Source organism: Lates calcarifer, linkage group LG4 (assembly GCF_001640805.2).
Source record: "Lates calcarifer isolate ASB-BC8 linkage group LG4, TLL_Latcal_v3, whole genome shotgun sequence".
Classification (NCBI taxonomy): domain Eukaryota; kingdom Metazoa; phylum Chordata; class Actinopteri; family Centropomidae; genus Lates; species Lates calcarifer.
The window spans coordinates 23,881,874-23,906,845 of NC_066836.1; the positions used below are offsets into that span (position 1 = coordinate 23,881,874).

General features: G+C 39.5%; 1 protein-coding gene across 1 annotated transcript in view; it reads left to right on the plus strand.

Moving 5' to 3' along the window:
- The first annotated feature begins 2,023 nt into the window (after nt 1-2,023).
- LOC108885343 (phospholipid phosphatase-related protein type 4-like) overlaps nt 2,024-24,972 on the plus strand; it is a 39,108-nt gene continuing 16,159 nt past the window's right edge. The window contains 6 exon segments of the mRNA XM_018679649.2: nt 2,024-2,237; nt 13,022-13,207; nt 15,447-15,576; nt 15,738-15,933; nt 20,132-20,189; nt 20,330-20,503. Of these exon segments, the coding sequence (XP_018535165.1) occupies nt 2,154-2,237; nt 13,022-13,207; nt 15,447-15,576; nt 15,738-15,933; nt 20,132-20,189; nt 20,330-20,503 (828 nt within the window). The 5' untranslated portion in view covers nt 2,024-2,153.

Consider the following 24,972-nt stretch of genomic DNA (forward strand, 5'->3'; position numbering starts at 1 on the left):
CAAATCCTTGTTCATCTATCTTTGTGGGTACCTGACATAGTGCACCCTTTACCCTAGCCTTAACCATCACAGTTGAATGCCTAAACCTGACCCTTATCCTAACCCTAACCTAAACCTAAACCTCATTCTAACTTTAAGCCTAAAACCAAGTCTTAACCCTCAAAGAGCATTTTATTTATTTATTTATTTGTATCATGTACTCCTAGTTTTTAGACCTGAGGAGTGTCCTAATGTCTTTAACCTTAGGATTTATTTTGATTTTTGTTAAAATTAGATTGCTCAGCGTCAAATACATTTAAGCTTTTGTTTTATTTTGAAATTAGAAATGAAAACACAATAGATAAAGCTAATCACTTCTTCAGTGTCTTCATCTGTCAGTTTACTTTGGCAGTAGTCACCCTTCATCCATACTGTCACATTCTTCCTTTCACTCTATTTGTCTTTCATCATGACACATTAAAGGTAGGGGGAACTGGTAGGCCTGATCATCACTCTTATGGTAGCAGTCAGTCAAAAACACCGACAGCATATTGCAGGCAGTGGCCTGAGGCCCCAACATGGCACTATGTTTAATGCCTGTATGTCCTGAGGCCTGTGTGCCCCATATATTATCACGAGTGAGGGGCGTTCACACACTCATGCGCGCTACCCGTGCGGAAAATAGGTTTTTAGCACACCTCTGACGTCACGCACATCGATCGGTTTTGGTTTTCCTCCGAAGGTTGTATGTTAGGAAGATGAATCACTCCATAGGTGAAATCCAGACCTTAAATGTTGGTTATAAAGGTGTGTTAAAGCGTTTAATAATAATAATAATAATAATAATAATAATAATAATAATAATAATACACAAAGAGGAACCACAGTTTCAAAAAAAAAAAAAAATAAATAAATAAATAAAAATTGAACAAAACAAAATGAAAAAAAAAAAATCAGAATCAACTATTGCTCCATGGTTAACTATACACATTTAACATATATAAAACAGCACTGCGGTTTGATACGCAGCTTGTAGTCCACACTATCACAAGCTGTGACGGTCACAAATAGACATCACTTCATTTTAAGAGGTCACAAGCCAGAAAGGTTGGTGTATATAGGGTTCTAATATTTTCAGACCTAGAGGTATCTATCAGTGCAGATATTCCAGCTTTTATTTGCCTTTTTTTTTTTTTGACATTTTGAGGACATGTGACTTCAGTGGAGGTGAACGGGATTAGGACTGCGGTGCACAAAAAAAACTGAAAACTGAAATTCTTTCTAAATGTTCCAACTTTTTCTCTGGATAAATCACAGGCCGCACCATTACCAAGAACTTTTAATTTCAAAGGAAATAGCTCTTAATCTAACTAATCCACGACGAGGTCTGTGGATTTAGAAATAAAACAACTGAAACTATAGTATATTTGCATGGCCAAACAGGTGCAGAGTGAGACATCGTCAACTTTACGTCCTCTCAATTTGTTTCTCCCACTGCCTGGCACCTGCTGGTTTACGTCAAGTTAGCGAGCATTAGCATGAAAAGACCAGATGTTGTTATTATATTTATAGTAGAACTAAAAGCCATCAAAATAAAAGCGAAACACCTCTGGAAATTATGGCTACAAAACTGCTAATGTTTGAATAAAGATGAAAGAATTCCAGTGGTATTATTCACTGATACCACTGAAACCAAAGTACTGAGAAATCGTTTGGTGGGTTTATTTTGAAAGTCTTAACAGGAAATGTGTTTGTGTATTTCGTTCATCTTAACGGTGTCACCTGCTGCAGCAAAGCGGAGCCGGAGGAGAGTGAGTGAGTGAGCGTTAAGGGGTGACTGGAGTAAAGCTTCTCCTTTGAAAACCATATGTTTCTCAGGATGAATCGTCGCTCTGAGTTTAATGTCAGCAGACAGGACCAACAGATTCGGGGGAGCCCGTATCAGTCCTGCGTTGGCACATTTTTTTGAAGCCCCAAAAACCGCATATTAGGGGCGACAACGAACAAATCACATTAACGGGCATCAACACTTCGAGCTCACCTCACCAGGCGATGGAGATCCGCCGTTAAAGATTTGGGGAACTGGACTCGGTCGGAATTACGCCAAAATTACGACGGGAATCAAGTACAGTTCCCTGTCTCCCGGCAACGGGAGAGACCACCGGCCGCTCGTGATGTCTCGTGCCAAGGAGCGGCTGAAAGGCGGGAAGGAGACCAAGGACAGCGTCACTCTCCTACCGTGTTTTTATTTTGTAGAGGTGAATATCTATCTATCTATCTATCTATCTATCTATCTATCTATCTATCTATCTATCAGTGAAAAATATGAAAAACTATAGCATTATCTTGCAGAGGTGTATATGGAGCAGACTGATTGGCAGGCTGCTGTCGGTTTGATTTGGGTTGAGTGATATATTGGTTGACTGACTGGTCAGCTGGTTAGCAACTGGCTGACCAACTGGCTGACTGGTTGGCTGACTGACAGTTTAAAATCACATGTCCTAATATCAGAGCTTCTGTGTTGGTGCCCTTATTCTGTCAGGTTGTATGTGTTGCTGGTGCATTTGGTTTTTGGTGAGGACAGCACAGAGGGCTGGTTGGTGCTGACAGATGATGCTCAGGATTTGGCAGCTCTTTCCCAGTAACATTTAGTTAGAAACTCTTTGTGGCCTGCAGGCCTGAGGAGCCAGGCAACCACACTGAATACCACAACCAGGATGGGTCAGTAATGCAAGTAAATATAGTTTTCATTCTGGATACTTCACATACCAAAGATACTGTTTGCTGTTGAGATGCCACAAAACAATGAGCCAAACAGGCTGTAGTTCTGCTAACAAACCCATGCAGTTTGATAGCAGTGGCACTGAGAATCTGTATTCACCCCATCCCTGTTTACCCTGTTGTTTTTTTGCAGCCAGTGACACTGCAGTCTCCACAGGATATTATGATTCCTTGTGCATACAGCAATTTTGTGGGGCAGGATGCAAAGATTTATACAGCTTGACCAATTTAGACAGTTATCGCAAGTGCCTCAATGTCATTCATCTATCATCAGTCAAAACACCTGGATAGGAAAAGAGTGAAGAGAGTATTTATAGACAGCTTTTAACCAAATATGAACATATACTTCAGTTTTATATCTCTCTAACACAATTTCGATACAATACCCATTTAATCATCATATTAATGTCCCCAGTTTAATCTGTCTCTGATGGATCACTGTGTTCCACTGGTTCTCTCACAGTAATTGTTCCTCGCTTCAGGACTAAAGGTTGTAGTGATGCTGCATTTAGATCATCCGCCCCCAGACTGTGGGACAACCTTTCTGTAGGCTTGAGAATGTGCACTTCTTTCAACATTAGAAATGATTATCATATTCATAATAATAGTATTTGCAGTAGCAGTGGCCCGTTAAGGTAATCTCTGTTTAGATATACAGCATATTCAGACAGTATATACTGTATTACTGCATACTCACTGACAGGACAGTATGGATAAAATATTATTATTAGCCCAGGTGAGACTGTGCAGCATGTCCTTAGTGAACCTCACACCTGATTCTTAAATAAGTGCTAACCTAATCTTTGTGTACTTGTCATAGTACATAAAGACACACTGTGTACTACCTAACTCAGTGGCAGCCATGTTCAGTTCCCAGCTCGAAATCCTTCACCTGATGAGGCAGACAACCATGGACTGAGCAGCACTTCTATGTTCCTGGTTTCAAAGATTTAAATGGTATGAATGACCAAAACATTTGGGTCCTCATGAGGTCACTCATCTGTAAGTCTTTGTTTTTGGGTTTCATGCATCTGTCTCTGATACATTCTGTCACTTTAGGGATACCACACTCCCTGTCATGATGTAGCACTCCTGATAATGTAGTACCCCCACCACTAGCTAGATATCAGATGTGTGTGAAAACACTGTACTGCATAGTTATCAGTCCACTGTACTGATTTACTGCCCTGACACTAGAGGCGTGTCCGCTACAGCTACAACAGAGCATACTCTACACAGGTGTAAACACAGACATTTATTATATATCATGCACTTGTAGCATCAGTGAATTGAATACAGCCAATGCCTCATGTAGTAAATGACATCATACTTATCTTTCCTTTAATCATCTAGGGTGTAGTATACCATGCATATCTGATGAAGTGAATATATTGTGATCATCATTTCAAAGCCTGAGTGGCCACTGTGCACACACAGGAAACCAGGCTGCAGCAGGGATGTTTTTCTCCTCTTAACGTCTCAAGCCCTGAACACACAGATATAAAAATACACCCCATTCAGAGGGCCATGTTGCCTAGCAGCCAGTTAGTGGGTAGGATGGTGTGACAGTGTGTGAGATAGAAAATGTTGCAGACACAGAGCAGCTTTGTCAGAAAGAGAAAGGAGAAAGGAGTAGTAATTATGATAGATTCCAAATATTGTTCAGTGCAAGCAAAATGCAGCCCCATCACCCAGCACTGATAATTACTGATGTGCTATTTTGTTTTCTCGCCAGATTTCACAGTAGTGTTGATTATGGGAAAAGAGGCTAAGCTGAAACTATCCTTAATCATGCACTCTGTTCGCAGTTAACACGGCAACATTTCAAGAAAAGCATAAAATCAGCAAAAACTATGTGCCAGCAGGCTTTTCCCTCATTAGTCAGCCATCCATAATTCAGTGTGCCAAACACATAATATACAGCACCTTTCTATAGCTTGGTGGATCATGGTTGGATCATGTTATAGCTCTTGTTGAGGGTTGGTTTGGACATGTGCATGCACTGAGCAGAAGGAAGGGAAAACATGAACACCAACATCACCCACCAACAAATCACACATTCTAATGATATATCACATGATTACTTATTATTTATGATCAAAAAGCTGATGATATGTGTCATGGAGCAGAAAATTATTAACTGGCTTGAAAAACTGGATATGAGTGGTATGGAGTGGGAGCACTGTGGAGTGGAGTGCTGCTCCATCCCACTGGTGTGTTTACATTCAGCTCACTTTGACCTCTGGACATTCCACAACTGACAGTATGGACAAACAGCCACTCTGTTTGTTATTCAAACAGAGTTATTCACCTCAAGAAAACAGCTGCATTCATTAGTCAGTTTATTGATTAGTCTATCAACACAAAATTAACAATTTTGATTCAATCGTTACAGTAATATTTCAAGCAAAATGCCAAACATTCTTTGGTTCTAGCCTCTTAAATGCGACTATTTTCTGTTTTTCTTCACATGACAGTAAATTTAATATCTGTAGGTTTTGGACTGTTAGACATAACAACTGCAGACATTACTGTGGCCTCTGGAAATTGCCATTTATTCAATATTTCTTAAAATTGTGTATACAAAATAATAAAAAGTGATTAGTTCAGTGTGAGGATTCAGAATTCATGTATTGAACACCTCTCTCAAATTAAAAAAAGGAAAAATTACGTCAATACTGATATTGATAAATTGGTTGGGCTATTAGAAAATGTTCTGTCCTCATAGGCTGACACTTAATGGTTTCATTTGTTTGGATACTATGATCATGTAATTAATTTGGTACAAAGAAGCCAAGAAAGTGGTTCAGAAGAAAATTTCTCTGTTGGCAAGCCTATGTAAACATGGTCATTCATGGTTAATGAGAATGAAAGGACGTTGAGTCCAATGACATTGATTATTTTAATTAATTAATTGTATTTATTTATTTTGTGTATTTACTTATTTGATAGGGACAGATGCAGTTTACGTAGGGAATTGCACAGCAAGACAAATGAAGGAATCAGTCTAAACATTAGGAGGGCAGGAGGCAGGCCTCTGAGGGTGAGATAGGTGAAACTTGAACATGGTGATACACTGCTGATATCTACAGTCTGCTTCCCTACTCACAACAGTTTTTTACATGAAAACCTATATCAAAGGCTGAGGGCTATTTTAGATTGAAAGAAATTCAAAGAAAAACAAAATATCACAAAAAAAAACTAAAATATCACGACTCAATCATAATTGAGTAATATATCACATGATGGAGTGCAATACATAAAGTATGCTCTTAATGTATGACTTAAAGCTGCACTAATCAATAAATTAATATTAGAGGTGGGCCACCTTACGATTCCATTCGATTGCAATTCAGAGGGCTGCGTTGCGATGATACAACAATTATCGATGCATCTTGATGCATCTATTTTGCTGTATCGGTAAAATATCTTTGAGATGGGACGTTGTATCTTGGCTCCAAAGTGTGAAACATAGAGCAAAAGTCCTGGTAGAGACAGACACGGCCAATAACAACTTTACTGGATTTGGGAGAGTTATTACAAATCTAACTTAGCCTTAGTTAGTTAAATCTACCTTTCTCTCGCCTTTTCTCTTCTCTCTTCTGCTCTGTGTGCATTCCCACAATGGGCATGCAGCTCTCAGCAGACAGAACTCACTTGACACCGGAACTGAGATTATCAGAGCAGACGACAGAAATGAGTCACGTTGTCCTGCCTCACTTTGTACTCCAAGATAACTGCTGTTCTCTTTCTCCACTGTACAAAAATAAGTCAGTATTAATTAAATGCTAAGCCCCACAGCACAGAGGCTGGGCGACTCCCGAGCTAACGTTACATTATCACTTAACACTTTGAAAATAGATTATTGACATCTGATTTCACTAGCTATTTATTGTCATATGCTGAAGATACACACAAACAAAATCTAATGTTACATGACAGACTTAAGTGGACTTGAGCACTGAAAGGAAGGTAGCTTTGATCTGTTCTTCATGCAGTCGAACATGGAGCAACTTTCCGCTCTTAAATTTATTCCATGCACATTCAAGTGCTTCATCAAATAATTTATTGTGTTGCTGGTCTAGGCAGCAGTGTTCTTTTTGCATATATTGCACTGCACACTGTTAACATTGAGCCTAATAAAATGGAGCCACACGTTTGATCTCTTAGACAGTTTATACCTACTATGTGACACAACACCGTAGTCAAGCCACTCAAAATACAGCAAGACACACACACACACACGTGTCTGGGCATAATGTAGTGTTTTTCCTGCATGCCCCTACGACATGTTCATGTAATGTTACATTAGACAGCCAGCCATCAGCATTATTAGATTTTGGTACAAACATTCAGCATAAGGGGTGTAACAATACACTGATGTCTAAAATGAACACGATAAGACATCACACATATTGTAACTTTTGAATCCAGCACATCTCTCTTCACCTGAGCGCAAAATATGGGCAGCACCATGGAAAGCAGCTAGAAAAAAGCTAGTGAAGATATTGTCTCTGCTCTGGAGAATTAATCAGAGGTCTGGTAAAATTTTGGATTTTAGAGAAAATACAGGTCAACTGGCAAGTCACATGCTGTGTGTAAGCCATACCACTTCAAGATAAAATACTCAGGATTACACAGTATCCTGCTTTAATGTTACAAACAGGAATTTAATGTCTCAGTTTTCTGTTATAGAATGTGAAACATTTAAAGCTCAATATATTAGAATGTGGCTCTTTATAGCTTGAACAGAATTGATCTATTTTTATTAAAATAGAAGATTGTTTTGTCATATAAATGTCTGGTTGAGCTCAGGAATAAAAATGTCAAATGATGTTTTAGTTGCTGTTTGTGATTTGATATGAATGGAAGTGAGCTCCTCACCCTTCCTCTAAGGCTGAGCCCTGCCCAGCCACTTGCATTCTCATTCTTTCGGTTGCCAACCAAAGTTCATGACCATAAGTGAGGTCCAGTACAGTCTCTGAAGTAATGCTGCTACCGCTCCATCCTACCCTCACTTGTGAACAAGACTCAGAGATAGTTGAACTCCTTCTCTTGGGGCAACAACTCTCCCCTGCACCCAGAGAGAACAATCCACCATTTTCTGAGTGAGAACCATGGCCTCAGACTTGGAGGTGCTGACCCTCATTCGGACCGCTTTGCTTTCGGCTGCACACTGTCCCAGTTAATTGATCATCAATTAATTATACCCATCCCTCTCAAGAACAGTCATTTTCTGTATTTTTGGACACCAGATCAATTTGAAATATTGTCGGGAATAATGGAACAAGATGGAGCAGCCTACAGTGAGCTGTTAGATGAAGAGCTGCAGGTGACAAGCTGGACACCTCCAACTCTCAGTCATGTGTCAAACACCTGCGAGATAATATCTTATATCTATCAGAACTGGCCCACCGTATATAGCACACAATCCAGGTGCTTACATAGAGATGATGTGGTAATCATATGACATAGACGGCACTATGAACAGCTCCAGTACAAGATCTGGCATACAGAAGTGTTAAAATGTATAAGTCTGGTGTCACAGCACACTGTGTTCACACAAGCAAAATGTCAAAGTGAAGCTGCCATTAAAGCTAGGTTTATTGTGGCAGAAGTTAAAACTAAATTAGCCCAGCCATTTACTGAGGGAGCGTTTGTCAGGTGATTCATGATTAAAGTGTCAGACGTCATGTCCAGACAAAAAGCATGGCGTTTTTAAATGTCTGTAAATATTTCCACATTTTCGACAGATTGATCACCAAAAATGTTCATTTTGTTTGTTGGTGTTGTTAATGAGTGATTTTAGATTTTCATTGACATTTCTTTTTTGGATGTTTTGATTGCCTGTGATAAAAGGTTTGGTGACTCAGTGAAACTTGCTGGTAGAGAGGAAGACATAAAACATTAAAGCCACTAATGTGTCTTTTATTTTAGATTTGATCTCTCATTTGTTTTTTTCATTTGTAAGCTTGGTTTGTTCTGAATTCTTTAAGATGTCTTAGGAGAAAGTTCATATTTCTGTACAAATAATTTGTCATAATACATATGAAATAACATGGTCAATTTAAGTCTGTTTTACAATAAATATTGACCCTGTTTGGCTGATCCCAGTTTTTAATTTTGGCCCCCCATTGTGATTGAGTTTGACACCCCTGTTCTCAGCAAAGTAACCAGCTCCTTTCAGTGTGCACTGCTGTTTGCAGACACATGCTGTGTGCAGCATAAAATCAGATCACTGTTGCTCACAGAATGATGGAAAATAGCCAATTATTCCCCAACCTCCGACAATAGTTTGTTATGCTGCCCCCAGTATTCTGTACGCTGTTATCATCTGAAAGTGCATGTTCTGCCGAATCAACCAGGACTGATATCTTCAAGATTGCCACTTAAAAATAATTGGTGTTGTCATCTTGTCAGAAGGTAAGAATTGGTAAATGTGGATTTCTAGGGATCACAAGAAACTTGCAGCAACCCTGGTGGATAATCCTGGCTTTCAGGCTGCGAAAACAGAACATTTCACTGTCAATGACAGGTCTTTACATAACTCTTGTAGTCAGAAATGTGGGCTCCCCAGGCAGAAAGGCAGATCATGTAGTTGATCATTTGAGCAGCAGAGAAGTGGGGCTCAGTGCTGTCTCTTAAATCAAGAAACAGCCTCGTTTAGGCAATATTTTGCTATTTGTAGTCGTGTTAGTACGTAGCAATAAAGTGAACATGACATACTCCTCAAGATGGTTATGATGCATCTATGCAAGGAAGGGAAGAGGTAGAGGTCGACAAATCATTCTGCTCTCAGTACTGGCAGTTAGCACTACAACTAACACATATATATATCAATTAGCACTTTAGCAGTGTTTTTTTAATCTCATTTTTAATTCTTTTAAAATCTATAAGAAAATGCTAATTGCTTGTTTTGTCCAGTCAGCAGTGCAAAATGATGTAGCACACAGAAAAATAGCAAAATTTTTCATTTGAGCAGCTAAAATCACAAAATATTAGTTTCATTTTAGGATTATAATTGACATGAAAAGACTGCTGATTAATTGTCTATTAATCAAGTAATCAATCAATCAGCTTACCTTTTCAGCTCTACTTGTAGTTCACAACATACTTTTCAAGGGTAAATTACTTCTCAGCATTTAAAGCAGCCAATTAAAATGTTGCCATTATTGCCACAAGGTTGTCACACACAGTGAAATGTAGTAATTAACTTATGAACAATCCACTTTAGGATATAGTTAAGCTATGTGAAATGGCAGCAGTGTGTTAGTGAGATACTGTAATAGTGTGTTTGAGGAAAAACATGACCATGCAAATGTAATTAATGCCAATAGTCCTCAAAAATACTAAATAACAGGACAAAAAACTGAATAGCAAATAAGTTATTTTACACATGTTGCTGTATGACTGTATATTTTCCAAACACCAGTATCAAATCAGAATCCTTTCAAATCTAATATTGAATCTTGAACAATGTGTATAAATATATTAAAGCTATAAAGATTTTAGTTGATTTGGTGACACTTGTTTACTGGTGGTTATAGTAAGTACATTTTACCCCAGGTCCCAGTTTTGTTTGAAATGACACATTTTGACCACTTGGGGCAGCAAACATGCTTTGGGCAGCTACTCCATCAGAAATGGTGTCTCTGTTCATGGTGCAGCCAAACAAACTGAGAGGGTTCATAGCATCACATTAGTTGATAGATGGCCATGGCAACAGTGCTCTGATGTTCTGTTGTATGCATGGCAATAGTAGTTTTCTGCATGACAGGATGTAGAGGGAAGGCACAGTAGGAGGTTTTGTTTACCTTGTCAGTGTGGATGGACTTGGACTTGGTAAATGGACTTGTACTTATATAACCACTCAAAACACTTTACACTACACGTCATTCACCCTTTCACACACACATTCATACATTCATCTTGCACTATGCACAAAGTGCTCTAGCACATCCACACCACATTCACACACTGATGTTACAAACATCAGGGCATAACATGGGGTTCAGTATCTTGCCTAGAAGAGAAGAGCTGGGGATCGAACTGCTGACCTTTTGATTAGTGGGCGACCCGCTCTACCTTCTGAGCCACAGCCGCCATGTTGACCATGTCTTGTTCTGTAGATGAACTAACTCTGATCTTGGTGACAGATACATGTGACAGATATATTGCATTTCCCGCGGATGCTTCACAATAAAAGCTACATCATGTTGGGACTTAATTGCTTTTATTGTGAAGCGGCAGCAGGAGTAAATACTCAGTTTGCCACTGATGTAAAGATTCCCTTCAGAAATTGTAACACATGCTGTATAAAAGTAATCTAATTTGACATCATTTTGTTACATGGTTTTGTCAGTTACCCTCTTAAAATTCTTTTCCACGTCATATTTCACTGACTTACTATAACTGACCGGTGAAGTCAAAACTGGATGTCATCTCTCATGTACACATTTTAAACTGAGATTCAAGGTGAGAACAGACAACCTTTCTCCCTTCAGCGGGGGAAGGTGAAAACAAACCCTGCACTTACTGCACATCTGCATCTGCAATCATCTAAATGAAGGCACAAAAATCAAAACACATTTTTCACTGAAAGAGTGCAATCAGTAAGCAGAGAGCTTACAGTATCTCAACAGGTTGAAATCACCAGCAGTAATGCTGGAGTATATGAAAAAAGCTCTCCATAAAAATGACCAGAGTGTGGTTTAATGTAATCAAAATCTTATGCATTGCATGTGTAGGATTTGTGTAGGGTTTGAAATTTCTGACCCCAGTAGTAGAAAAAAAAAAAAAACACTCCCAGGGGGGTTGCTTCAGAGGCCCCTGGGCCAAGCATGCCCAAAATGCTTCCTTCTTCCTCAGGTGTCCACCAGTTGGTTCTTAGGTTGCCACATTGATAGGCACAGACAACCTTCTGACCACAGCTCTTAACTGCTGCCTCTGCAATGGAGGCTTTGAACATGGCCCACTTGTGGCTCCAGGTCCCCAGCCTCCCTCTGGATGCATGAGAAATTCTTCTGGAGGTGGTAGTTGGAGACAGGGTCTCTGCCAGATGTTCCCAGTGCACCATTCATCATCACTACATGTTTGGGTTTGCCAGGTCTGACCAGCAGCCTTCGCCGCCATCTGATTCAGCTCACCAACAGGTGGTGATCAGCTGACATTCCCCTAACTAGTCCCAAATCCCTAATGATGCTCCCTTATCCCATGTTCTGTGTATATGTAGCCTGATAAGCACTGATATGATGGATTTTAGAGAAAAAAGTCTGGATTGGTCAGGATCTAGGCCAAGCCTGTTGCAGTTCCCTTCTCAGCTCACCCTACACTCAATAGTCAAAGTTCGTTGTAAGCATAAACCCAAAGTCCACACTTGGTAGGGATCTTGGAAAACTTTTTTTGGTCAAACTTTGTTTGTTTGTTACCCCAGTTACCTGAGTTCCTCCTGTAATAAATGTTTTAATGTACAACTGTATTTAAAAGGTATTTCTGGTCTTTGCTGGTGCCAGTGTCTAGTGGGCCCTAGAACTGTATGTGAAACCTAAATACTCTTTAAGTCCAAAACATGTTCACAGTACAGAGCTCTGAAGATTGTCAAGCTTCAGAGGTTGGCATTGAAAATCCAGCAATGTTCCTGTAAGGACTGTGTTTGTGTCTGAACAGCATGCAACATTTTTTCTGTAGCTATAAGGTAAAGAAAAAAGTATTCTTTTTCTGTCAGTACTAGATTTTAAATACTCTATGTGAAGGAAAATCTGGAGAAAAGACAATCACCAGGAGATAAGACGTCTTTACGTCTACAGAGAAAAACGTTGAATAATATAGTGACAAGTGTGCCGTGGTACTGCTACACCAAACTTCTGAAGATGTCAGATTTGACAGGTATACATATATACCTCCAGGTACCACATTGTTGTAACACTTTTCCATACCTTCCCAAATTGTCTAAGTTAATGTCTTTGCCTGCATTGTTATTTATAAGACCTTGCTTACCCCAGAAACAAAGTGGGGAAGTGTCCAGATGTCCACTATCAGTCATAGTCTGGGCTAAACAGACAACAAAAACGCTGTGGACATCTTTATGACCTGAACTACTGGAATGTGTATAAGGCCTAGAAAATATTAAAGCACACTAGAAGTCAAAAATTCCTTCCCAGGCTACCCTGGTATTTACTAACCCTCATTGTTACACATGTTATTACAGTATAGTTTTCTAATTTCTGCTTTTCTTTCTGCTTTTCTTTATTCTTTATTGCAGCTCCCTATCCTGGCCTCCTCTGTTGTCAGTCTTTATTTTTTGGAGCTGACAGATATTTTCCAACCGGTGCATTCTGGGTACAGTTGTAATGACCGCAGTCTGTCGCTACCCTACATCCTGCCTAGACAGGAAGTCTGCCCACTGCCTCTGCTCTTCAGTTTGGCCTTCGCTGCTCCCACAGCCACTGTAAGTAAACCTTTACCTCTTCAGTCTCCACACTGGACTTCACAGTAGTGTCAAAATGTTGTTGCTCTGTTGTTGATCTTCCACAGCTTCCACACTAACAGCTTAGCTTCCCGCTAACAACCAGGTGACTGAATGTTCCTCTGCTGATCGACCTATAAATATTAAGTGCTGTTTGCTGATTTAGTTTTTACATCAAGATGAAAATAAATAGTAGCTACAGAAAGTATTAATACCCCTCCACTTTTTGCACACTTTTTTGTGTTGTATGTATAACTGTACATGGATTAAATTGCCATTTTTGCCCCAAATCTACACCCAATAGCTCAAAAAGTCAGATCCTCAGTTCAGTATTTTATAGAAGCCCCTTTGGCACCGGTTACATCATCAAGTGTTCTTGAGTAAGTCAGTGGTTACCCTTAGTCACTTGGGTAGTCCTCTCAAACTCTGTCAGGATTCTTCAGGTTTTTCCACAGATCTTCCATAGTGTCCAGTCAAAGACAGTCAGAGATTTGTCCCAAATCCACTCCAATGTTTTCTTGCCTGTGTGCTTAGGATCATTATTGTGCTGTCACCTCAGTCTCAGGTTATGTGCATCTTTGAACAGGTTTTCCTCTGAAAAGCAAAAGTGTGGGCTGTTTCCATGTTACACTGACATTTAGTTGGAATAAGCCATTAGAACTAAAATAAGCTATTTTAACCATGTTGACTACAATTTCTTTAACCCAATTGCCAGTCATTAAGGGAAACTCTCACTAATGACCTTCTTTCAAGTTTCAAGTAACAGAGAAACGTCATAAAAACTGGAACTCGGCTTCTACTAATCTTGTAAACTTTCCTCAAAGAATGTGTTAAGATATTCTTTGATGCTAACTTTTAGTACAGCCCAACCAATACTGGATTTTATAGATGTAGTTTGTATACCAGTATGACCCTTTATCTGTGCACAGCTGGCATCAGTGGCATCAAAGCTAGCACAAACAACGGATATTGTCATGCTACACCACCAGCATTAGGAATTTTTTAGTAGTAGAGCCCAAATAATACTGGATTTTTGAGGCTGATGTTGATATTGGAGAAAGACCTAATAACAATACATTGGCATTTTTTACATAAACAAATAGAGTTGATAAGGTTCCCTTAAATGTGTTTTTGTGTTTTTTAAAATACTTATGACCGTAATACTGAACGTACGCATTGCATGGGACATTTTACAGAAACTTGTTAATGCTTTCAGGTGGACATGAATCATGTAATGGAAACACTGTTCTTAAATCACCTCAAACTTGTCTTTCTCTGCTGCAGTTTCTTGTTACTTATCAGCCAATACATACTGTACACAAATGTAATATACCAATACACCAATTTAATAATTGAAGATGTCTCTTTTAAGTTTTCAGTCTTCACATCTGTCACTTTTGGTTGAAAAACCGACTACAACAGAGTGAGTTCCTTTGAGGGGAGACTGTCTGAAAGTGTGTGCCATTATCAGTTTGTACAATTTATTGCTCCCCACCCCTCTCCACAAGTGAGTTTCTACCCATCTGTTAATTTTTAATGTGCATTTTCAATTTTCACATAAAAAACTTGGCTGAAAACGCTCTCTGTTTGATTGCATCCAACTAGAGAATTAGCATTACCAGTTGCTCCATGTCATTCGCTCCTATTATCCACATAACAGTAGTGTATGAAAACATATCTATTTGTATTGTCTTTTGCTGATGTTCCTACATGTGGATAGAAACCTGACTTATGACAACAAGCCTTGCTCCTGGCAGCCTATGTGGCCATTCTGAACAGGTGTAAACTCTTTGGTCTTCGAAACTAGTTTGTGTCAAGTACAACCTACTTTTATGCTTCTCCATGCACATGTATACATGTGAAATCATCTTTCTCTAGGAGGATCTAGTTTTGAAACTTGGGCTTCTCTAATTTCCAATGCAAATAACAGAAACCAAGTTTCCTGCTTGTATGATGTTTAAGAAATCAGATTACTTGAGAAAGCCTCATGTAACAGTCAGTTATTTCACTTTCATTGGATGCATATCTGGTTTAGCATCTTTTGACCTGACTTTGCTGATAACAGTGTGTTAACTCAGTGTCCACACACTAGCCTGTTTTGGAGTTTTTAGCCACATCTCACAGTCTCTACAGTGTGTTCAGCTGACCAGTGAGGTAAATTTATCTGTTGACAAAAATCTGCATTGCCATTGATCTTGTCTGTGTCTTTGTCTGTGTGTAGATTCTGATAGGAGAGGCCATTCTGTACTGCTATCTGTCCAGGAGGTCATCAGCCACACAGACTGAGGCCAACATCAATGCTGCAGGCTGTAATTTCAACTCCTACATTCGCAGGGCTGTACGCTTCATAGGTGGGAGGACACGATTATATCCACAACTGATTCTGTGCACGTTTTTAATGACTGCAACAAAGAAAAGCACATAAAACATAGAAACACGAATAAACAAATGAAACAGCTCAGACATTAACATAACTGTCAGTAATAACTCTATTAAATGTTATTTTTCTCAGGTGTCCATATCTTTGGCCTGTGTGTGACAGCACTGATTACTGACATTCTCCAGCTGTCCACTGGTCAACACACGCCCTACTGGCTGGATGTGTGCAAACCCAACTTGACCCACATTAACATGTCCAGCTGTGATGAAGCTTTTATTCTGGAGGATATCTGCTCTGGACAAGACATCGGGCTCATCAATGCTGGGAGGTAAAGCTTTCTTTTACTGAGTGAGTGTGGGAGTGAACTGGTGGCTGTGTCAGAGGATGTGTGTGGGTGTGCTGAGTTTGTGTGTGTGTCTATGGAATGTTTTTTAATGTCTAGTTTTAGCAAACACACATACACAGGCTATAATCTCTTTGTAGCTCACAGTTCTACACTGGATTTTTTTGCTGTTGTTATGGTTACCAGTCTGCTCCCAGAATAATTACTAAAATATAGAAAATATATGAGTGAAACAGTTGGACACTGTCCATCATGCATTACCAAGTTCATGTTCTACAATGATGACCTTACAGATGAGAAACAGCAAAGTTAGAAGGTAAGAAGATGTGTTACAACTTTCTTAAATCTTACACATAGATGTTATTATACAGAGGTAAATTTTCAAGGCAATTTTGAGAATGAAATAGTTAGGTTGCTGTTCTCAAAGACCATCTACAGATGGGGTACAAACTGAAGCCCACCGTTCAGTGTGTTAGTAATGTGTTTTCCCACTATGAGCCTCTAGAACAGCTTCAATGCTCCTTGTCATAGATTCTCCAGGTTTATGGAACTCTGCTTTAGTGATGAGCTTCTAAAAGACTGATGATGGTGGTGGAGAGTGCTGTCTAACATGTCACTCCAAAATCTCCAGTGGGAGTTCAGCTGGGTTGAGATGCAGTGACATTGAGGGTCAGCACATCATTCAGTGTGGCTGTGACCTTTATGGAAGCATCTACATTTGTTAAGCTTTGTCATTGTTTTCACTGTAATTTGTCATTCACCTACTGCTGCAAGATGCAGCAGAATACATTATTCTCCTCTGTTTACAAAATAACTTTGAAAGGTTGATTAGCGTTACAGCTTTTAAGCAACTTTTTGCCGCTGTTGGAATTATGTTGGCATGTTTTGCGATATTTATACAACACTGTATCCTGCGCGGTCACTTTAGGCATTTCCATTCGCCTTGGGCACCACCAGCTGGAGGGGCTCCAGAGTGGAGGATGTAATTAATGTCAGACCCAAGGTGCACTTTTTAAAGTCACACTTAACATTTACACTGTTTCATGAAATCACCTTATGTAAGATGTCAAGAGGATCCCATTTAAAGGGGGCTGACACTTTAATTATCATTAACTGGAATTGCTGGTTGCAACTTATTTTGTTAATTTGCTCACATCATGTATACAGGGACATGAGTAACCTGGGTCCCATATTTCTCAAACCTGTAAGAATGGCACTACAGAAGTCTCTGAAGTACCAACTTAAGAGTAAAAATGTTGGCTGAGTGTGAGTAATGAGACACATTTATCAAGTGACTTCCTCCTACTTACAGCCAAGTGTAAAAGTCTCTTTTAAGAGTAATTCTTGAGTGATCACATGATTAATCACATGTCTGCTCAGATAAGGAATGGGTAGAGAAATCAACTGACCCCACGTCTGCCATATTGTACGTTCTTTTGAAATATTCTTATTCAGTGGTATTATTCAGTCATCCTGCAATTCTTTAAGAGTCTAATATATCTAATATATGGATGTATACATATATAAATAGGAAATAACAGGATATTAGCTGAAATGGAACATTATGCTTCAAGACATTCTGCTGTTGGTTGATGAGGTAAGTCAGAGAAATCATCATCAAGGGGAATTTTACCACACTGACAAATGCAGACAGTGAAGATGCTGCACCCCTGATAAATGCCAAAAAGAAGGTGTGGTGAAACATCTTATCAAACTATCCTCTATCCTCAATTATACTGCTTCAATTAATGTATCATTATTATTATCATCATCATCAGACAGAAAACTGGTATGCTTGGCTGTCTTCTGTACTGCAGTCATCTAGGATCTATTCTTAACTTAAGAAATCTCTGGACCATGTTTTCCAGCTGGGATAGATAGGCTGCTATTTAATCCAGCTATCTACACTGACCATGTAAGGGCTTTTTCTTAGCTTCCATTTGCCATTACTGTCTGTGGTGAATGTACATAAAAAGTATCAATCATTATCAGTATGTGTAGCATCAGCCAGATGTTTCTATGGTTAGAAGTATCAAGAGCTCTGATGCTAACTTTAGCTAGCTTTTTACACAATAAGCCTATCTAATGGAAATCTGGACAGTATAGTATAATACTATAACTAAACAATTGAGTCTCCACCATCAGTCTGTGTCTTTTAGATTAAAAAATTCTTTATTAACACGTGTTTGGAATGGCTGATGAGGCAGACACAGACAGTCTGGTTTGTCTGTTCTGCAGTGAAGTTCAGTTTTATATCAACAGTCTCAAGACTACAGTTTAAGCCACAGCATGTACAATACTACTTCAATAATATTAAGCAATCTCTCTACAGTATATAACTGACATTTAGCCAGCAGCCATGTATGAAATCAGAAAGTGGAACTGCTCAAAACTGGAGACATCAAAATTTTTGTCATGCCAGAAATCCAGCTGATCTTCCAGGAGCCAGATTGATTGACTGGTCAAGTGATTAATTATAAAATTTATGTTGGGAGCGGCCCATTCTGGACCAATATTTGGGCCAATTCTGGGCTGTGTCTACATTAGAGAAATCAGCTCTGAGCAGAAGAAAGTTCATTTTCTATGATGAACTGCAATCATCAGGTAATGCTGAGCTATAAATATGTCTCTCACATTAGATCTACCTTCAAGATATTCATGCCTTTGCCATGTTAACAAGAATGGAACTGTCACAAGCATCACGAACCTGAGGTGGATACAGTGTCTCAGATTGTGTATACAGAGATATAACAATTGTTGCCTGCATCACCACCCACTAAACTGTCTTATTGCACATTGAACACAATGCAGTATTCATGGCATCAGATGGCAGAGGCACACAGTGCTCCCAAATCACATAAATGTAGCATTTTAGCAAAGTGCTGCACAATGCACACAACTCAGACAGTGTGGATGCCTCAATTAAACCTTCTGACACAGCAACAGACTTTAACAGAGGCAGTACAGACTGTTCTGTGCTTTCCTACACACCAGATTGGTGAGCTGTTCCACACAGACACGTCCTCAGTCATTCTGAACTCCTTCAAAACTCTCAGGATGTTTTTTTTTTTTTTTTTTTAATTAAATCTCTAAACACCATTTCCTCTGCATAATTATTTTTTTTCCTGTCATGTAAAGAGGATTATTATTAGCAGCTTTCTCTATGCAAATGTGTAAACGGATTAAACAGACTGTTGCTTTTCTCTCAATATGCAGTTTGCAGTTGTGACAGTATCATGCAAATGTGATCAGATAGCTTCCTGAATGCAACTGATTTAATCACTTTAATTGAACAAAACTATGGACAACAAAGATAACTGCATTCAATTTTATTGCATTACAAGTTCCTGTAGTTGTAGCCTGACTGCACATGTATTATTGTCTTCCAAAATAACTTAGGGTGTCCCACAAAATGGATACAAGTTAAAAATGGAAAGACATTTTCTAACATATCTGTGTATTTGTCTTTTGATACTGCACCTTCAAATGAAGAACAGTTTCTCTTATGTAAAGTCGTCCTGGACTCTGGGACTTCTTTCAGTCACCTCTTAGAAGACTTCTCATTGTTGATGTTAAAGAGAAGCTGAAGCCAAGTGCAAACACCACCACATGGAGGAGGTTTTCAGTCTATCTTCTTTTGCAAAAGTGCAAGGGATATCAGCCACAGCATGGTTTTGTACTCCTGCAGCATCGTGCAAACTTACATATTTATTGGTTCATGGGTACATTGTAAACAGGAGCTGCTGGTAGCTAATTCAGCATAATTAATGGAATCCCGTAATATACGGATATTTTTGTTCATTGAAAACCCAGGGCAGGGACGGTTGTCTTAATTTTGTTTGAGGGGAGTCCACACTGTCAGACTTTGAAAACCCTGGGTTTAAACAAACACCCTAAAAATCATCCTGGAGTGAAATGAACATCTCTCTGACACAGTACATATTCAGTATTTCAGTACTGCCGCTGGTAATACTGAAAATTCAATTCAAATTGCAAATTAAACACCTGCTACATCTGCTATACACACACATAGAATTGTACACACACACACACACACACACACACACCCCTTCAAGTTTCTTTGAAAGTCACTTCCTCGTTGCAGATGACTATTCAGTATTGTCCTTAGCTGTCTGAACATGATAATTAGCATAAAGAACACTCTGTCTTTCTTTCTTTATAGGAAGTCTTTCCCCTCCCAGCATGCAACTCTGGCTGCCTTTGCTGCTGTCTACATCTCAGTAAGTGGTTAACATGCACACTTATGTAGAAGGAGACTTGTAGCTGAATATCTCACCTAAAATCTTCAACTGACATTAAAATTAACCAACAATCAACACTAAAAGATAACGACTGGTTCATGTGAAACTGTGTATTTTAGATGTATTTCAACACGGTGCTGACAGACTCAGCTAAGCTGCTGAAGCCTCTCCTGGTGTTTTCGTTCGTCATGCTGGCCATCCTGGCTGGGTTAACCAGGATTATCCAGTTCAGAAACCACCCTGTCGATGTCTACTGCGGATGGTTAGTGGGAGCTGCCATCGCCGTTTACCTGGTAACAATCAATTACTTCCAAGTATTTTAATGCTTTTTTTAAGAGGTACATATTATTTATGATTAACCAGACTTTTGTGCAGGTTAAAGTATTTAGTAATTCTTACAGATGACATTTTCAGTAGAGGCCTGCTCTGCCTCAGTTACTGTGTCTGCCCTTAAGATGGAAGAAATAAATCTGCAAAATTAAGCAAGAACTCTTCTGCTCTTAACTAATAAACAGAGAAGTCTGTTGTGGAGTAGGGGCAGGAAAATAATATAAATGAAGCTCAGCTGCTCCAAAGCATATTGTAGGGATTTGGCACATGGGGGGAACACATGGGATTGAAATTTTGCTCTTAACAATTAAAACATATGTCTGTGTGATCCACCAAAAGAATGCAGGAATTTGTGATGCTCAAATGGTGCTCTGGATTCTGAAGTAGGATTATGAAAAATTACTATACATAAGTAATTTGAGTTTCCTCCGGAGGGTGTCTGGGCTCAGCCTTAGAGACAGGGTGAGAAGCGTGGGCATCCGGAAGAAGCTCAGAGTAGAGCCCCTGCTCAGACCCATAATGCACTGGAGGGACTATGTATCTCATCTGGTCTGGGAGAACGCCTTGGAATTCCCCAGGAAGAGCTGGAAAACGTTGCCAGGGAGAGGGACGTCTGGAATGCCCTGCTTAGCGTGTTGCCATCACGAACCCGATTCTCAGATAAGCAGAAGAGACTGAGACTGAGAGAAGTCACATACAGAATTGTTCATATGGCTTGGTAACTCATGTTAGAGTGTGTGTAATAACTGGGGAATAGTCCCTCTTGCTGGCCAAGTAAGAGAAATTAATTGGAATTATGATTGTTATTCATCTCAGTTATGATTTCTGTTAACTAATCTTAATTATGGTTGTGCAGTAGACTGCAGATCTTTTAAGGTTAAGTGACTGAGTTGCAAGAGAGCACAAACAAGCTCAGTTGTACTTACACACACATTTATTAGTCATACAACAGCGGCAAACACTAAACACTACAGCTAACACAAAATAAAGACGCAAGGGGAAAATTTATAGAAGTGTAAGGCTATGGTGGGTGAATGTTTAAGAAATTTGACTGGAGGTTTTTTGTGGAAGACTTGCATGTGCCCTGGGAGTTCTCTTATGTTGCAGAGTTGAGTCAATCCCCAAGCCGATCTGTGTTGTGCTGGTGGACCATTTAGACCATATGAAACTGAATGGTGATAAATGAGCAGGTCAGTGTCTTTTTATGAATAGTGTCCGAAGGAGGAGAGCTTCCCCACGAGATGGTGAATATTTAGACAATCTTCTTGGCTCTCTGCTTGTGCTCTTTTGTTGTTGCTGTTTCTCTTTTCGAGTTTATCTATGACTGCCCACAGGATGCATCTTGGCCACAGGGATTGCACAATTCAGAGGCAGTTGCCTACTTTCCACGGAAGCTCTACTTCTGAGACTGCCTACTTTTGACTCAACATTGTTATTCTCACAACAATCACATAATGTGTGCAGGAAGACACTAAATTTTGAAATATTCAGATATAATGAGGTTAGGTTTTGGATACATTTAGGATTAAAGTGTCTGGGCAAGCAGTGTAGCTTGATACATAAGTTAATGATCAGTCTTATTGATAGTTCTTCATATCATCTTTTGTTGAAGTTATAATACACATCTTTGAACTGTCTTTGGCTGGTACTACACCAGGAAAACTTCCCTTTATGTTCTTGTCCAGCTGTGATTATAGGAATGGGCAAGAGTAGGAAATAGTCATTTTTGTCTTTAGAAAAACTTGAAACTCTTTAAACAATAATCAACAGCATTTCACTCAAGTAAAAGTATAAGCGGTAATATATGGGGAAGTGGCAGTTTCTCTATTAGGTTCACATTTTTTTCAAGTCTATGTTAAAACAATATTTAAATATTCAGATCCTTTACTGAAGTAAAAGTACCAGTGCAGCATTGTAAAAATGTTAAAACTTAAAAATCCACATTTCTAAAATGTTTTTTTAAAAGTACATAAGTATTACTAACAAAATGTTGTTAAAGTAATGTCATTATTACTATTATTATATATGACATCATTAGATTATTAATACTGAAGCATCAGTCCGCAAGCAGCACGTTACTGCTGTTGTAATCAAAATTTCATCCATTTGGTCGTTAACATTTGGAAAGTTTAGAGGTAGTTTGTATGATGGAAGTATCAGCCGACTCTAGCAATATGCACCAAGTGAGCAATTTTCTTAGGAATGAATGGGGCACCATCTTTGAAGAGGGTATCCAGTAGTAAATAGTACATGGTTGCTATCTATGCTACACGAAGTGGTGGTGAGTCAGTCTCCCCATGTCTCCTGACCCTTTGTATCGCATACATGCAGGCCACGCCTACATGAGGCGATGTCTTCTACAGTTGGTGCTCCATCACCCCTTTGTTATGTTTTTTAAATATAATGATAGAGAGGCTTCTAGAAGAATTAAGGGTGTAGTTACCCTTTGTGTTTGTTTGTTTTGTTTGTTTAACTAGTGCTTTGACTGAGTTAATCAGTGAGTTGACTGACAATTCAATGTGAAGCATGCATCCCATGTATTGTTTTAGTGGATCCATACCAGCATATCACTTTTTTCATAAAAGTATTAATTGGCAATTTTTTCTAGGTCACATTCAAAATAAACATTTTTAAGCTGCTCCTGCAAGTTGCTGCAGAATACATGCTGAATAAATGTAATATTGTTACTGCCGGCAGTGTGGTTCAGCACAGCTCTATGGACTAAAAGGAGACATGGATTTTCAACTCCTGTGTAGAAAGTGGTGGATACTCGCTGTGTAATACCTCCTACACGCCATCATCCTCCAGCCCACACACACTCAGATAGAAATGTCCAGCATGCACACACACAGACATGAGCCGAACTTAAGCAGCTACACTTGTAAGCAGACACATACATACACACCCACCAACACAGGTCTCTTCAACTGCCTACACTTTTGCTGTTCTGCCTTCTCCTGCAGGAAGAAACGTTGGCTACAGATACATGAGATTGTGCTGAAGAATAGCTCTGCATCAGATGATGAAGAATCACCAGTTACTTAACATAGTTTAAACTTAACACATTTCACCAGTGGATGTCTTTTATTTTTATGCAAATAGATAACTGTTGACATTAAATATTGTATAAAATGTTAGCTAACTTTAAATTTTGTATAATGTTGGCTAACATTAAATACTGTCTATAAGGTTAGCTAATGTTCACTAACATTAGATTTTGAATATAATGTTAACTAATATTAAATATTGTAATGTTATCCATCTGTTTTTCGCTGTTTGCCAGAGTCAGGTCATGGTGGCAGCAGGTTAAACAAGGTAGACCAGATGTCCCTCTCCCAGCAGTGTTTGCCAGTTCCTCCTCAGGGATCCCAAGGTGCTCACCGGTCGGATTAGACATATAGTCTGTGCAGTATATTATGGGTCTACCCACGGATCTTCTGTCAGTTGGATGTGCCTGGAAAACCTCCAATGGAAGGTGCCCAGGAGGCATCCTGATCAGATGCCCTAACCTCTTCAACTGGCTACTTTCGATGTGCAGAAGCAGCAGCTCTACTCCTAGTTTTCTCCATATGTCTGAGCTCCACACCTTAGCACAGCTTCTTCACAAAGGAAACTTATTTCAGATATACTCACAATCTCATTCCTTGAGTCACTACCCAAAGCTCATCACCATAGGTGAGGGTTGTAATGTAGATCAACTGGTAAATGGAAACCTCACTTCCCTCTTCACCACAGCTGGTCTGCTACAATGCCTGCATTACTGCTGACGCAGCACCAATTTATTTGTCAATGTCACACTCCATTTTACCCTCACTCATGAACAAGACTCAACACACTCAACTCATTCCCAATTGGAAGGGACTTCCTGCCAAGAATACTGACACAACTCTCACTCCAGTTATACAAGGACCAGATATATCGTAAGCACTGCACCCCACAAGATCTCCCCAAGGGACATGGTCTTAAACCTCCACGTTACAAAACACACAAACCAGATGGGCAAATTCCCATGACCCCTCTAGTAATGTTGCTAGGGTAAAGAGGTGGTCCACACATGGTGCCTTGCTACTGAGGAGCTTCTTGACTACCTTAGAGACCTCTGCCATAAATATGAGTAAGGTTTCCCCCAAATCTTCAAACTTTCCCTCCTCAGCAGAGTCACAGCCCTTCCTGGCCTCCTGGTACTGATCACCTGCTTCAGCAGATCCTGGACCAACCATGCCTTTCACAATCTGGTTTGTGTGCATAAGCAAAACAACAGTCAGAGCCTTTCTCTCAGCAACTTACAGTCGCACACAGGTGACCCACTAATTCTCTGGGCAGAGCTCCATCACAGGGCTTGTGAGTGTCCCCACACCCATATGACTCCTCAGACCTTAGGCAATCTGGAAAAGGATAGTGTATCGTAGTTATTATTAAGGCTGGCCATTAC